Source organism: Pleurodeles waltl, chromosome 6 (genome assembly GCF_031143425.1).
Source record: "Pleurodeles waltl isolate 20211129_DDA chromosome 6, aPleWal1.hap1.20221129, whole genome shotgun sequence".
Lineage (NCBI taxonomy): Eukaryota > Metazoa > Chordata > Amphibia > Caudata > Salamandridae > Pleurodeles > Pleurodeles waltl.
In genome coordinates this window covers 1,323,233,078-1,323,250,240 of record NC_090445.1, presented here as the reverse complement: position 1 = coordinate 1,323,250,240, position 17,163 = coordinate 1,323,233,078, and the positions used below count along the sequence as shown (strand labels likewise).

General features: G+C 42.1%; 1 protein-coding gene across 3 annotated transcripts in view; it reads right to left on the bottom strand.

Annotated features, from left to right (window-relative positions):
• SHLD2 (shieldin complex subunit 2) overlaps nt 1-17,163 on the bottom strand; it is a 567,669-nt gene that overhangs the window by 304,359 nt on the left and 246,147 nt on the right. For all 3 annotated transcript variants that reach the window (XM_069240624.1, XM_069240626.1, XM_069240625.1), the window contains one exon: nt 385-579. In XM_069240624.1, coding sequence (XP_069096725.1) covers nt 385-579 — 195 coding nt within the window. The remainder of the gene's footprint in view (nt 1-384; nt 580-17,163) is intronic.

The window sequence follows — 17,163 nt, the reverse complement described above, 5'->3', positions numbered from 1 at the left end:
CACACATATACATATGTATGGAATATAGAGGTTTTACATACCTGATATATACTTACAACTTCGTTGTAAAGGCAGCGCGTGGTAAAGGCATATGCATGGTGAAGTCTTGCATGATAGAATGCGTAGTAAAGGCATTGTATGGTCATGGATGCTTGGTAAGGGCATGCGTTGTAATGGCATGCGTGGTTCCATCAAACATGCATCTGTGATAGGCAATTAATTGACTTGTTTTAATAAAAAGATCACTGTCCGGATACCTTTAACTGGTACTAGTACATTTTCTTTGTTTTCAGTTTAGGCTGGGTCAGCCTTACCATCCATGTGCAGGACTGTCTAGCCAGAGGCACAGTACCAGTACAAAGCATGCAGGTGGTGATAACGTACCGGTTATGATGGTGATGCCAACGATTTTCAGAAGTGAGTGTACTAGAGTATCGGGCTGAAGCTGGTCATACCGCACATGCTGGATACAGTCCAAGTTTTGTGGCTTACGTGGAGGCAGATCTGTAAGGTATGTATGTCTAGAAGACAAGTGTGCCAGTAGGCCCAGGAAAGATGTAACATCCACAATGTGAGAACCTGAATAGAGGAGAAAAAAAGAGTTTACTGAGAGGGACAGCCAGAAAAATTCCCTAGTCACAACAAATACAGTTCCACTCTCTAAAAACACACCCTTTCATTAATATCATGTACTTGCTATGCAGGTGAAACAAAAAGCAACAATGTAATTAAAATCATGACCACGAAATTCTCAGCCAAGAAAACAAAACACTAATAGCTTTGACATTCCTTAAGTATTTGGACATCCTCCATAATACAGCATTTTAAGCTTCAATTTGAACAGTACATGTTCACCGTCTGGCTGCACTAATGTGCATGACATCTTCCTTATGTACAGTTGTTTCTTAAGCAATATTTATTTATATATTGGTGTTAAGATAGGAGTAGTTGCAAATGGCACACACATATTGGCAAATAACTGACTGAAAGTCAACATTATGAAAGGATATATAACAGAAATATTCAATGGTTCACTTCTATAAACCACAGGTGAATAAATTCGATCATCAGAGTTCAACCTTATCCAATCTTATCTGGGGATCTCAACCAGAAATAGTGATTTAAAAAGAAGCTCAAATGGCCTTTATTCTGTTTCCAAAATGTTTGTGAATACTGTGTCATAATAATTACCAAAAACCTGCCAGAATATTGATGTAACGTGATATAACTACGTTGCTTTCATTTAAAATAAAAAAAGTTTATTTGACCACCTCAACAAATATATCCAATTTCAATCAATTGAAATGATTGGAATACAGTTTAACACAGCTTGCCAGAACCATAATTTTGCTAGGCAATAGGTCTCACTGTAGAAACTGAATATCCGGTACTCCTCTCTCTCCTCTACTCAGATAGGCCAAGAATCACGATTTAGATAGGCCAAGAATCAGAAAATAAAATCTAATATGGAGAGATACAATTAGTAACAAAATAGGACATTGCACTTTAAATGTAATGTTTATTGGAAACAGGTCTTTTCAACCTAAAACTTCCTTTTACGAATAAATGGTTAAAATGCGAAACCAGGCTTTAGGCAACTCATCTTAAAAACTCAGTCCCTGTTTTCAGGCTAACAAGTTCTCAGTCAGTGTTATGAGAAAGCGTTAAATCAACAATACTATAGTATTATCAGTGGCGGCCGGCAGCTTTAGGAGGGAGGGGGCGGGCGGGACGCACACACACACACATACACACACACACTCATTCTTTCACACACGCACAGACACGCACACACGCACATCCATTAACAACACTCATACCAGGGAAGGCAGCAGTCCCAACCTCGTCACAGAGTGGGATGGAGTCAGTGAGACTGCTGACCCCACCCCACTCTGTGACAAAGTGTCACTGATTGACACTCGCCCTGGGCACTTCAGGGCTTAAACCTGAAGCGCCCAGGGAGAGTGTCAATTGGTGACGCTTTCTTCGTCACCCAGGGGAGGGCTTTGAGGCACCTTTGCTGAGCCGAGGAGGTCACGCCCATAGGAGCTGTGACCTACTCAGCCCAGCAAAGTTCAGCTCAGGCAGCCAGGAGTGTGCGCAAATCGCGCATGTCTGCTCCTGGCTGCCTGAGCTGAACATGGAGAGTGTCTGTCAGGCTGCCCTTTGTTCAGCCTGACAGACACTCTTCATGAGGGGCAAAAGGTGGGGGGGCGTCGCCCCTCCACCCTAAAGGACGGGCCGCCACTGTTATGTATAGTATACAGCATACTGGGAACATAAAACGAACAAGCTTTCACTCTTGCATTTAACATTGATTATCCCGAAGCAAACCTACAAATAGGCACCCTTTGACATAATCAATTTCACACTCTCTGGATAATAGTTCTAAGTGAAAAAATACTATAAAAACATCACCACTTAGGCTTGGCTGTTATGGGGGATCCCAAGCGTTTAAGGCAGTCCATTCAGAATATTCATACTCCTTAATTTTCAGTCCTTTCTACCAAAGCTCGAGCAAGACGTATTAAACTCGTTGATTCTAGCATTATAATTTTTTACATTTCACTCCCGTGTCTCATTTTACTCGCTGTGCTTCAACGGCTAATTCCTCCCGCATTATTTACTAACTTGAATAACAGAGTTACAGAGAGCTGAATTTTAAAATCAGGTCCCACCTGGAAATCTACTTTCATGCATTCTCTAATTTTCGGAAACCTGTGACATGTGTTTATTGTGTTACCCTTTCTCAGTAAATAAGCAGTAACCTAACTTTCAACCCGCTTTACAAGGATTACTGGTGACCTTCACTCCAATAGACCTCTGAAGTTATACTGTAATAACCAATCCCATTTCATGTATTGTATTGTGCATTGTGCTAGCAATACCTCTTCTGGATCCTTAGGACACCTGGATTTGGTCCGAGTTTCCGCAGCTGAGTGAAGTTGCTGTACAACTGCCGGACAGCAAAAGTGAAGGTGAATGGAACGCTATTAGATGAATATCAACTTGGGAGGGTGACCCATCAGGAATATAACCTTTCTCCCCTCCTATTGGCCTGGTTTGCTGGCTTCAAATCTGGGGAGACGTGGTGGGCTTTCTGGAAGTGACGAGTGAAACTGAAAAAGTGTCCCTGTACGCTGATAACATCTTACTGTTTCGCGCCGAGCCAGCAATCTCTTTGCTCAAGCTACTGTCAATGTTTCTCAACTTTCAAAAAATACATTGAATACAAACTTAGTGGCTCTTTGGAGCCATGCTTCCCCCAGAAGTTAAGGTCTCGATAGAGGGTTTCAACTGCCTGGGCAAGGAGGTCACACCTTGCTAAACCCAGTTCATGGAAAGGGAACTTGAGGCGGTCCATTGGGAAATCCAGGTCGATGTTGAGATGTGGAGACAACACCCACTCCACTTACAGACAGGGCCTCATTATTAAAAATGATCACCTTCCCCAAATTCCTATATGTGCTCCTGAACTCTCCCTGGCCAGTACTGAAGACCTTTTTCAACAAAGTGAACTGTATGCTTTGGACTACTCTCTGGGAAGGTGGCACCCCTCACTTGGCACTCCAAACACTGCAAATATGTATGGAGGCAGAAAATGTAGTTGACGATACGAGGGCCTGCCCCAGAAAATTTTGGAAGCTATTGGGACCATAGAGAGAGAACTTCGGCCTTGTGGGACAGAGACAATATGGCTGATGTGGAGGTTCAGGCCACACCCGTTAGGCCAAGATGGGTGGGAAGTTTCAAGTGGATCTATACTGTACAGAGCGAACACTCCTGTACTTGCTGGGCCTGAAATTTACAGCATCCCTTGAGGGGGACTAACCACATGTGATGTACTTGTTTTGTACTACAAAAGCTGGTATGTTTCAAGTTGTTGGGAGACAAAAAGATTTGTAAAAATACAATGTTTTATATTTGAGATGATTGAGTGAGCTTTTCTTTGTGCTCATGGGCATATCAATTTAAGAGAGACCATGTGTTCCCTGTAAACCATAGGTAAAACTGCTTTATGGAAGTCGAGAGATGTGTTTCGATTGAACTGACTGTAGGGACCGACCTCCTTAGAGGCCTGATGGAGGACACTTGTGGCAAGAGTATGATGGTAAAGAGGTGCAAAATGATTGCATTGCTGGTACCTGGTGGATATACTTGAGAGCTTGGTAGATGGCACCAATTTCACTGTTTTACAACATGATAATGTGCCTCTAGTGAACCTAAAATTGGCACATGACCATCTGCTACCTTTCTGATAAATTCTCTAAATGCATGGGTCATGGGGCATATTACCCGTCAGTTCACCCCCTGTTCGGCTAAGTTCTCCACACATTGCTCTTACAAACAACAGGAAAGCTGTCAAATGGGCCAAGATAAGCCCTAGTGTCAAATACAGGTTGCATTTAATCGTACTCTGGGACTAATTCAAAAGCATCCAAGTAATAAGATTCATTGGGCAAGTTACACAATGATCGGTTTACGGTATTATATGAAATTTGCACAAAAGAAATGGTTGCAAGGAAGGAAAGGCCAGTTTATCATCTCCCCTCCTGGTATTTGGGTGAGTGTTGTAAAGCAAAAGAGTTGTTAATCAGGGTCATTAGACAGGGTAATCGTACCCATATGAAGCAATCCCGTGCAAATTATAAGTTAGTTACAGCTGTAAAGAATCAGGAGTGGATTGATTCCAATTGGATAGCCCTTATAGAGGGCCTCAAAAATCTTTCTGGCAGATCTTCCCACATATTGACTTAACCGCTAGTCCCATTGACTATATTGTGCAACCACAACAGTGGGTTGACTATTTCTAAAAAATCTGTCTTTTTTTCTCACTAAAAGATCCCCTTTTTTGTGTTTTTCACTTTTTGTTCCTCACATTTTTCTTTCTCTCTTTTTCCTATTTTTGATTTAAAATGGTTTTGTTGGTGTAATACCCTTGTAAGCATTTCCCCAATAATATCCTATTTTCTGCTGCTTGAGAATAGGGCATATTGATTTATTGTATAACCCTACTGTACATCATCCACATGCAATATCTGTTTTAATGCAGGTAATACAGTATATTACTATGGTGTTCCATGTACACAGGGTACAGTTGTAGAGAAGAGTCATTTTGGATGAAACCAGTCCTTTATTTGTAGTCTGAAAAGGAACTGACGTCCTAGGAAAAGTCTTGGTTAGGGAAGCTCACATAAATCCTTGGATTGACCACCATCGTGAAAGGAGCAATTCATAAGGCTCCACCACGCCCATTTTTTCGCCTATAGTGGTGAAGAGGTAGACAAAGAAGACAATCTTTTGACCAGGGCTAAACTCTGCAGTCCCATCACCGCTACTCCGACCTGATGCTCCTTGCATGTTGCAGAGCACCCCTCCAGGTGTCTGGGACAACTAAAATGCCAACAGTCTGAGCTGCAAGGATGCTCAGCCAGACACCGGCGGCCTGATTCACAATAGTAATACACTAGTACTAAAAAACAAGTGCTATACATAAACTGCACTTCTGTAGAACTTACAGATTTATCCTACCTGTGTTCCTTACGCTTTTGTAGTAACGTATACTTTTGTAGTAAGTCCAGAGCGACACAGGGAATTTTTTTTTAATTAACTCGAACATGAATATCAAAATATTTATTATGCTAAAGAATAAAGTAAATTGATTTTTTATGTATTTACTTTAAATGTACAACAAAACAGAAAAAAGATACAGCACTATTACGTGAATTTTTAATTAAAACCTAATTAATTGAACTATATTAATTTAAAATTAAAAAATACATTTCTGAAGTTGAAATTAGAAATACATTATCACTTCAAAAAATATTTTAATGTACACTAATAATTATTAAATGTATTTATGCCATTATTTTTAAATAAAATATTTACTTTATGTTTTAATTTTAAAATCGGTTATTAAATATTTCTATAAATAAATAAGAAGTAGGTACAAATATTCTATATTTTTAAACATTAATTTATATTTATTTATATTTTTAGCTGATATAAACACTTGAATTTAATAATATTTAGTTTGAGGGTTTATTAAAGTCCCTTCCTCTTTTATTTTCTATGAGAGGGTGTATCATCACCGGTGGTTGGTCATGTGTAGTGCTGGACTACCAAAGTTTAAGTTCCTACAAAAATGTAAATCACTACAAAAGTGCAGTTTGTGAATACCTAAAAGTAGTAAACTTACTCAAAAGTGTAACCTTACTCAAAAGTGTAAGTTACTTTTGTGAATCATGTAAGCAAAAACAAATTCCTGAAGGAATTATTTTAGATTCATTTTGGTAATAACGTTTAGATTGGTCATTCAGAAACCAATAAAGACAACTCAATTGATGAAATTATTTATGTAGAAAGAATCTTTTGAGGGCATAGAAAAAAAGATAGGTAACTATTATGTGTTACAGTATGAAAAATCAATAGTTTTAATAATAACAGGAAAAGGTATATTCTGTACAGGACAAGGAAGTAAAAACAAATAAATGAAAGGTCATGTATATGTAAAGAAAATCCACTAAGACTTACAAATGTCTGATATATTTGAATTCACAAAAAGGTCCTACCTGGTGAACAATACAACTCAGCCTAAAAAATAAAATCTTAAAAGTAAAAATACAAAGGATTGTAATTTTAATAGTTCTATTTTATATGGGCTGATGTGCGTACATTGTCAACATTGTGATCTCTAAATGGTAAACCTACATGAGACCATCTTCAGCACTATTTTTGTTTGGAAGGACCATCGAGTGAAAGGGACTTCCATCTAGACAATAGTCCAATGTGACGTACTTCAAATCTGTAAATCTAATTTTATAGTGTTGAATTTGCATGGGTTACTGCAGTTAATAACACAAATAAAAAATGTGGGCAGTTACTTGCTTCAAGAATGATTTGTGGCAGGAAGAATGCAGAGATCGAAACGCGATCGCCTGCAGAGACAAGATGGCGGGCGGCTGATCGTCTGATTCGGATCTAGGTCCTTACCCCGCTCGCTGCTCGATAGAGAAATTCTACCACTGCAGCTGCCGTTTTCAGTTTCTGCAAGTTCTGGGGATGAGTGGAGGCAGTATCGTAGCTGCAGCTTCTTGGCTTTGGGCAGCGCTGCGCCGCAGAGCGTGGAGCCAGGGGATCGCGGGCAGGAGTGGTGCGAACAGCGCAAACCGTCTTGTGGACGTCCGGAGTGTGCCGCCACAGCTGTTTCTTTTTGGCGTCTGTGGTCAAGTCGGAAGTGCAGAGGTGCTCGGCTTGCTCCTGATGGCCCCTAAAGTGGCGAGAGCGTTTAAAACTCCCCGAGTGTCACGGGAGAAGCCTGGTTTGGAGACAAACACGGAGAGGCAGGACCAAAAACATATCTCCTGCCCCCCGAAAAACCAAGCCAATGTACAGCTAAAGGCACAGCAGAGTGGCTCGTCGATGGAGAAACTGCCGCTACAAGCAAGTGGCCTGCTGCTGGAGGGCAGCTGCAAAGACGCGGCTGCAGTGGATATGGGACCACAGATCCCTGAGATGTTTAACCAGCCCCTGAGGATGAAGTTTGTGGCCCCCCCAAGTACCTGAAAATGAAGCGATGCAAGGCGCCCGGACTCTTACGCACAATGGAAATGTAGATGACAGTACAATGAGCACAGCTGGGGCAGTGCACAACCAGGAAGGAACAGATATGATTTTATTACTTGGAATTCTTCGGGTCAGCGAATCAGACTCCCTGCAGGGTATTAAATTGATAGACTCTTCACAGATTGTGGCAGGGGAGAGAGCGGATTGGGGAGGGCTGCCAATGAAGCTGGATTTAGCTGTTTAAACCAACAGGAGGTGCTGCAAGAGGCTATAAATGGGGGGAAAAAGGCTCCCTCGACACCTAAAACAGACTCACCCAGCAGTAGCCGAGAGAGTAATGATGATAAACTGCCGGAATTCTCAGAAGGCCCAGGGGCTCCCTCTCCGGGGGCAAGAGCGACAAGAGATGGGGAGACTGGACAAATGGACACTGCAGAGACCTTCTTCTCTTTATCTGATCAGTCGAAAGAGTCTGATGACACCTCTTCGATAGATATTGACTCAGTAGAAAGCTCTGCCGCTAGTATATGGGGGTCGAGCAAGCTGACCTGCAGAAGGAAACTGAAATGCTCACAGCTCAGTTAAGTATGCAACCAAGGGGGAGCCAACAGAGAAAGGCAGCTGGATGACAGGTGAGGAGCAGGGGAGAAGCAGTGGGATTATACGGCGACTCAGCAGATATATTCAAATACTGACATTGATGATGATCTCGCTATAAGTCCAACGGCTGGGCCTCCAGAACATTTAGAACCACCCTCGCTGGAGCTTATTTATCGTACAATAGTGCACGATCGTGAGCAAGCACAGAAAGACAGCAGGAAAGCTAAGATAGCAAACAAACAATTACAGACCTCAATTAAGAGAGTTGTGAAATCCTGCCATGATATAAGTGCGCGTATTACCACAATGGAGACTCGTACCGATGTACTGGAAACAGAAGTCAAGGCTGCAGTTAAGCAGTCAGCTGCGCAGGAATTGCAAATTTCAGATATTCAATGGAAACTGGAAGATGCAGAGAACCCCCAACGCCATAATAATCTTCGGATCCTGGGCATGAGGGAAGGTCTGGAAGGGCAGGACACAAGGGCCTATAGAATATCTGGAGCAGCTGAAAGATAGTAGAAACAGCGGAGGAATCTTGGAATTAGGAGTGGGGGAACAAAAAGCTACTCACAGCTCGGTGGATGGCTAGAGGTTTACAGTGTTTCTCCCCTTTCTTTTTGTTTTTTGATGGATGGATAGTGGTAGCAGCTCTGAGGAAGCCGGGTGGGGGGTAGGACGACTTCCATCTTACGGACCTAGCGGTCTGGCGATCTCACTTGACGGGGGGGCTAGGGTCAGGTTGTGTTGTGGTGGGGGGTCTTGGCCTATGACCAAGTTAGGGGGGGCTTAAGGGGACACACAGCGGGGGAGTCAGTATTAATAGTGGACTTCAGGCAGGTACAGGGTGTGGAAAGAACAATTGGTTGATACAGTTAAGGAACAGAGTAAAATGGAGAACATGGGTCAGAAAGGTAAAATACGTATAGTAACAGTGAATGTTTGTGGGCTCAACAATGGTAAAAAACGGCAACTGGCAAGGGAAGGGCTAAAAGCTTTTAAGGCCAACATGGTTTGCATGCAAAAGACACATAGTGTAGGCTCGCAGAAACACCTGTGGAATTTCCTGGATGGAGGCTGGTGGCGTATACGAGTCAAAGTACAACTACTAGAGGGGTAGCTATAGTCACACGCATTAGATCACTGAAGGTTTTAAAACAGCTTATGGACAAATTTGGTCGAGTGGTGTTGCTGGAGTGTTTAGTTGCGGGTCAAAATTCACAATCTGGTCAATCTATGGGTCAAATGTAGATGATCCGCAAGTGCTGGACCTTGTCAATAGGGAGCTCGCGTCTTGGGAAGCTCTGGTGATAATATGCAGTGATTTAAATATACATTTAGATAATGAAAATTCTATTCAAGAACAAACAATAAATCAGGAGAGGAAACCCAAAGTTTTTGCTGCACTACAGACACTAATACTGAACTACAGTATGTTCGATGTCTGGCAGAACTGTAGGTCTTTAGAACTAGGCCACATGTATTTCTCCTTCCCACATAAGAAGTCAGTGATGCTGGACTATTTTTTTGTGTCAGCCACTTTGTGAGAGGGTTTATGGATCGAGAGCTATCCAAGAATAATATCGGACAATAACCCTCTGGTTTTGGAACTGTTTGGGGAGGGATGGTTCCCAGGCTAGGACCTGGTCATTTGATAGAGGGTTGCTAGGCAATCCAATTTATGTGCAACACATGAGGGTTTGGAACCCTGAGTTTTTGGAGATAATTTGTAGCACCCCCCTAGCCATGTAGTGTGGGACATGCTCAAAGCTGCTATCAGAGGAGAGACGCTTAGATACGCGGTTAGTAAAGAGAGGTCGCGCACTAAACAGCTGGAGTCAATACAAGCAAAATTGGCCTCAGCCGAACGGTGGTTGGGGGAGGCGGTGATAAATGATTCTGCAATGTTGGACGTTTTAAATGTAATAGCTATGGTAAAAGCCGAGATTGTGAAAATAGATATGGAAACGTCTGCGGCTAAGTTCTTGGCACACCAACAGGAATGTTATGAATATAGCGAAAAAGTCGGTAAGCTGCTGGCTCTAAAAATAAGGCAGAAGATAACTCACAGCAATATTAACATACTTGAGGATGAAGATGGACAATTGGTCAGTGACAGCTCTGAAGTTTTAAGAGTGTTGAGGGATTTTTACCAGAAACTCTATTCACAAGAAATATACCCCCAGGAGGATGTGTTAACTCAGTATATGGCCAATATCTCAGTGGGACAGCTACAGGATGGGGAACAAAACAAGCTAGAGGCCCCTTTGTTGGATAAGGAGGTTGGAGCAGCTGTTAGCACTCTCTCGAGTGGTAAAGCTGCAGGCCCAGATCAGATCCCCCTCGATTTTTCTAAGGCTTTTTCCATGGAGCTAAGGAAAGAACTTCTTACTTTATTTTTGGATGTGCAAGCAGGGTCCCAGCCACCTGCATCGTGGGCAGAGGCAAACGTAATAGTCTTTTTGAAAAAAAGCACAGATCTGCGCCTAACAGATTCATATCGCCCCATCTCTTTAATAAATAGCGATTCCAAAATCTATGCTAAGGTATTAGCTACTCGGCTAAGCTCAGTGATCACCAATTTAGTTTCTCCCTGGCAACATGGGTTTATTCCAGGGAAAGGCACGACTGATCATGTTAGACGTGTAATTACATTATTGATTGCGCTGGAAGTGGCAAAGCTGTCGATGGCAGCGATACTGCTTGACGTGGAGAAAGCTTTTGACCGGTTGCACTGGACATTTTTATGGGCAATTTTGCGCAAAAATAATATTGGCCCCAGGTTTATTAGGGCTATCCAGAATCTATATCATAACCCCATGGCCACTTTGCAAGTGGCGGGACCAAAATCGGAACCTATTTTCATTCAGAGGGGCACAAGACAGGGGTGCCCGTGTTCACTGCTGCTTTTTGCCTTATATATCATTCAACTGATTAGAAAACTATTAAGCAACAGGGTGATCAAGCCATTAGTTTGTGGATATCTGTTAAATAAGACCAAATGTCAAATCCTGACTAATGCCTGGATAAACATTGAGGATGAGCGCAAGAGGACTCAAGCTCAGTATTTAGGGGTCAAGTTGTCATCCAATTTGGATGAGGTAGTCGGAATGAATCTGGCTCCGGTTTTAGCGAACGCCAAAATAGAACTGCGCTGTATTAACAAACTGCAGCTCTCACTGGTGGGGCGCTGCAACGTGATCAAAATGACTTTTCTACCCAGGGTGTTGTATTTCTTTAGGACTATACTGTTAGAAATAGGACAGGACTGGTTCAAGCAGATGGAGGAGTTGACTAATAGTTTTATATGGTCCTACTCTAAAACACGCCGGGCTTTTCGCTACTTAATATTACCAAGAGAGAGAGGGGGGTGCGCGCTCCCCAGTTTCAAGCTATACTATTTGGCGGCGGTATTACAATATGCGCAGATGTTATGTTTCCCGGGCAGAGCTTTACAAGATACCCCTCCCTCTATCTATGCATTGATTTGCGGTAAGGAGGCCGATGCAGTCTTTTTAAGGATAGTGGAACCCAGCTACTTCAAGAAAGTTAAATTTAAAACGATCAGGGCTGTCTTTAAAGTTTGGGTTCAGATTAAACGGAAGATGGGTATGGGGAGGGTCTGTTATTATACGTCACTCTGGAATACCCCAATGTACCCAGGGATCCTCAAAAATAAACATTGTTTAAGATGGGCCAAAAGAAATTCAGAAATTGGGTGATTTTTTTTCACCACAGTGGCCATTTAAAGGTATTTGAGGACCTGAAAGTGGAGTTTGCCCTGGACAATAAAGATTTTTTTAAATTCCTAGAGATTAGGAATTTTTTATTGACCACTTTTAAGCACAACGTGTGTGGGGGAAACAACGTGTATGGATGCCTTGGGTAAAGCAACATGCTGCACCATTAGCAATCTCTACCCTCTTTTGTTAGATTCAATGCAAGATGATTTGGGACTTCTTGCCACAAATTGGGAGCGGCGGATAGGTGCCAGCGAAGCTGTGGTCCTAGAGTCTCTAGATATGGCTCAATGTGTGTTCTTGTCAAGCCCAGGATTATAAGGTATTATTTAACCTATATTATACACCTGCTAAGATTGCTAGTTGGGGGAAGGACAGAAGGCATCACTTGCCCTCGGTGTAGGAGTTCGGTGGCTGATCTATGTCATATGTTCGTCAATTGTGGAAAATTATCCAGGTTTATCAGCGACATATGGGAAATTTTGAAAAAAATGCTGAAACAAGATATTAACCTAACACCCGAGCTGGTGTTGTTAGGGGTTGATGAGACAGTTTGTAAGAATCAATTGCGATACTTTCTTTTTCTGGCAATGTCAGTGATGCGTGGGTGTGTTACATCTGATTGGCTGAAACCTGAACCCCCTTCCTGGAATCAATGGATTACGTGGCTCTTGTCTGCATACCATTTGGAATCCTCTTTATTTATGATAAAGGGCACCATTTCTAGAAAAAGGGGTTCGAAAATCTGGGCCCCTCTGTCATCATGGCTTCAAAGGTTCGAGAGGATAGATCAGCAACTATGTGATGAATGAACTTGCACTTGCTTTAAGTATGTATTAGTGAACACATACTAGCTGTCTTTTTGTGATTGATTAAGGTTTTTGATGAAACTGTATCCTGCTGTGTGTCAAAAAAAATGTTAAATAAAAAAATAAACAAAAAATAAAAACAATGGTTTATGGCAACAAACATATCTGGCGTCAAGTCTACCATCTGCAAGTGTGATGGTAGAAAAACATCCATTTATATTTTTAATAGTTCTAGCTACTATTATTTAATAATTTAATTTAACATGACCTCTATTATTTGCTATGGGAGGATGTTTCAGTACCAGTGGTTGGCCATGTGTCGTGCTGGACTTACTACAAAAGTATAAGTTAATTATGCATGAAAGTTACCACAAAAATGTAAGTTACTAGAAAAGAGTGAGCTAATACAAAAGTGCAGGTTGTGAATAATGAAAAATAGTAAACTTTCTCATAAGCGTCAACGTACTCAAAAGTGTTGATTGCCTTTGCGAATCAGGCCCTCGGTTCAAAGACATGCAATCCATTGTCTAGCCGTGCCATCAGCACCTCGTATTCTGCACGCTCGCCCCCATAGGTTAGCTACCAGCACGGATATAATAGAAAGATAAACTAAAGACAGTCTTGCAGTAAATGCTGGAAATTCAGATTGTGTTTGAAGGTATCTAAGCTTCAAGCTGTCTTCATGCTACTTTACAAATACTGTTCTTTCATCCGTATAACACATGATTAGTTGTTGGTTTAGTGCACAATAGCTATCCTAGATTTGTGTCACTACACAAAGTGCACCTCTCAATAGGATCTACATTCCAATATCACAAAGGCCAACCTGGAAAGCACAACTTGGCAGCCACTACTAGAGGCTTTTATATGGTGTTGGGTCACTATGAGCTTCTGTGTGTGCAACACAGAAGTGTGTAGGAAGAAGGTGCAACACAATGAACAAAACGTTACTCTGATTATGCATAGTCCAGCAAATAAAGACAAAATAAGCAGCTACAATGAACTGCATAGTCCAGGGAATAAAGATTAAATAAGCAGGTACAATGAACGGACAACTGGTCCAGAGCCAGCAGCATGACTCTCAAAGTTACTTGATCCTAGCAGCAGCAATCTCCATATGTCCATCAACTCCCAATTTAAAACAGCACATCTAGCAACTGACCAAAGTAAGGCAATGTAGAGGTGGGTAATAAGCCAATACAGTACATTTTTTGTCATCTGGGAAATCAATAAAATAAAAAGCAATGTTTTAAAACAAAATAATGCAATTTTTCTCAATAGTAGCATTACATTCTGTTGGATTCTAACAATTTCAGATATTTTGGAAGAAGTCATGCATTTCAAAGACCAGTCATAGGAGACAATAAAGAGAGTCTATTTAACACTTGCAGTTTCTCCTTAGAAGATGATTATGATAAACGACTAGTCTGGTGTGGACTGCAGTATGGGCCTTACTCCTGGGATCTGAAATCAATATTAATATAAGGGTGCTAGCCAGGCATTAAGGACATGGTTCAAAAGTTCAGACGAGAACCATTGTTTTTTTTTTTGGCAATGGGTTTTTATTGCCATTTCTACTTTTGTTCAATTCGGCAAGAACCATGTTAATATCAATATATCATAAATATTTTTTATCACCCCCTTAGGGTGCCTCAAGCCTGATACTAACCTGTGTCCAAGTTGGATCCCTACTTATTCGAAAGGCAACTCATACTTAGTAAGCCTGTGAACTGGACATACTTCAAATAAACTTTCACAAAGCTTCTCCAAACAGTTAAACGAATAGCGGTGTGGAAAGAAGTGACCATCATTAGCAGAACAGTGCTCACAGCATGTACAATCAATCCCTGCCCTGAAATTGAGTATGTACTTCATGCATGAATGAAAAATAAGATCCTTCATATCTAGCCAGCTGGTACTTTGTCCCAGAATGCCTTCATTCCTCATAAGCGTGAGTACATGTAAACTTTCTCAGGGCCCAAATCTTGCAAGGATAGCTTGAGTTGTCCTCCCTTTCAGTACAGGCTCACAGTTATGGGTTGCTATACATACCTAGCAACATTCGCCTAGCAGAGGATTTTCTGAAATTCATTAAAGAATGTAAGTTGCTCTTATTCTGGTATTTCTTTCCAACTGTGTCACTTTGTGTCACACCACGCAAAAGATCATTCTACTTTCTGGAAAAATACAATAACACCCCAAAAGGGCTTTTAAACAGAGCTTAATTTGTTCAAGAATAGTGCAGGGACCGTAAGTTTTTCCTAAGAGAAAGCTGTCTGCATTGTAAAATGCAGAGATTGCTGCATAACACATTTCAATACTTTTGATTTCACCTCATCCTTCTTTATTTCTCTTACAATCACCACCTGTTTCTTATTTTCACTTTTGTAGGTCCTTTTTCATCCCTGCTTTCTCTCTTTGTGACTGTTAACATGTCTTTCTCTTCCCCCTCCTTTCTTTTCAATAATGTGACTAAGGTCCACAGGAGAAGAAACACATTTAGAGGTCTGCAACAAATCACACCGCTGGGTACCAAAGTCAACCTCTTAGAGGGCACCTTATTTGCACTGAAGCGTACTGATGGAGAATAACACTTATTGACACTAGCAGCAGGTAGGTATTGCTAGTCGGGGAAGAGTACCATAGTTGTAATATTCCAATCTAGCCTACTTTGCTCTGCGGAGCATCCTCCATCATGGGTGACATCAGTCAATGCAAGACAAGAAACACTTCTGGACATGTCAGCTGAGTCGTCATATACACTGTAAACATCAAAAGCCGATTTGATCTTTAGGTGACCCCAGGAGTTTTTAAAAAGGTGCTCTGGAAGTTGACTAGGCAAAGAGAGGGATCAATTTATTTGACTTATTATGTAACTTCCATTTTAAAATTAAATTCATGCTCTCAACAGTATACCTGTGCCACCAAGTGCCACAAAATAGGGACAGCAGAGATGTGCAATGTTGGACCCTACATTCTTAGAGTGGTCTTCCCCCCAACTTTTTGTCTTACTCTGCCACTTTTCTCCCTCTGTTTTAGCTGGCTTTATGACTCTGTGCACTTTACCACTGCCAACCAGTGCTAAAGTGTTCTTTGTCTCTCCCCTAAAACATGGTAACATTGGCTTAACCTCAGTGGGCATATTTGAATTACTTATAAGTCCCTACTAAAGTGCACTGCAGGTAACAGGGCCTGTAAATTGAATGCTACCTGGGGACCTGCAACACTGATTGTGCCAACCACTTCAGTAGCCCTCTGACCATGTCTCAGGCCTGCCATTGCAGATCCAGTGTGCGTAGTTTCTCACGGCCATGTTGATCTGGCAAAATAACCCCTTTGCGAGGTCCAGACCTTTCCTTTTTATTATACATATAAGTCAACCCTAAAGTAGGCCCTGACCAACCAATGTATTTAAAAGGAAGGGCATGTACTTTTAAGCTTTACATGTCCTGGTAGTGAAACCCCCCCAAAGTCGTTTTTCACTGCAGCAAGGCCTATCTAGCCCATAAAATAACATTGGGACTGCCTTATAACATTGTATAAGTGTAATTCACGATCTGGTGTCTTGGGGTTCACAATTTAAAATCACAACTTATGGTGAAGTCGGATTTTAAATTGCAGTTCTGAAAATGGCACTATTAGAAAGTTGGCATTTTCTAACTTTAGCCATTTGGTGCCAACTGCCTGTCTCTGAATGCATTCCTTGGGTGGGTGGCAGCTGGGCTTTGTGCATTCCCTCTATACAGCCACACACAAAGGGAGCTTAGGTGTGACTTGATGGGCTATCCACACCCTGATGGGCCATAAGGGCAGGATGGGAGGGAGGAGCTGGGCAACGCCTCACATTTACACCAGACTAGGTTGTGTCCTGTCCCCATACAAAGGGCTGCATACTCCCCTGTAGTGAGTATGGAGCCAGGGCAGGAAGGGGGACTTCTGTGCACTTCAAACACCTTTCTTTGAAGTCACCCCCACTTCAAAGGCACAGCTGGGTATAAGTACTGGACCTTACACTTCTGTACCTGTGGATACTTGGCCAGGCAGATGGCCTGATGCACTGCTACAAGGACTGCCAATCTGCTGGACGGCTATTCTGCTGGACTCCTGCCTTAGTGTGCTGACCTGCTGCCTGCTACCCTTTTGCCTATGGGTGAGAAGGACTGGACCTGCATCTCTCCACCCAGAACCCAGAGTGACTCCAAGGGCCAACTGACTGGTCTCCCGTTTTCTGAAGTCTCAGGGACATAAAAGACTTCCAACTTACCTGCATCTGCACCTGTACTCTGCCATCTGTGAGTCTGCCCTGTCAAGTGGTGCCACCCCTGTCCTAGACCCTTGGAAGTGAGACCTAAGGTGCTTCTTCACCCAAACCCATGCATCCTCATCAGAACAGGCGCATCTTTGCCTTTGCGTGGACTGGAACTGGTGCATCATTGTCACAGTGTGCA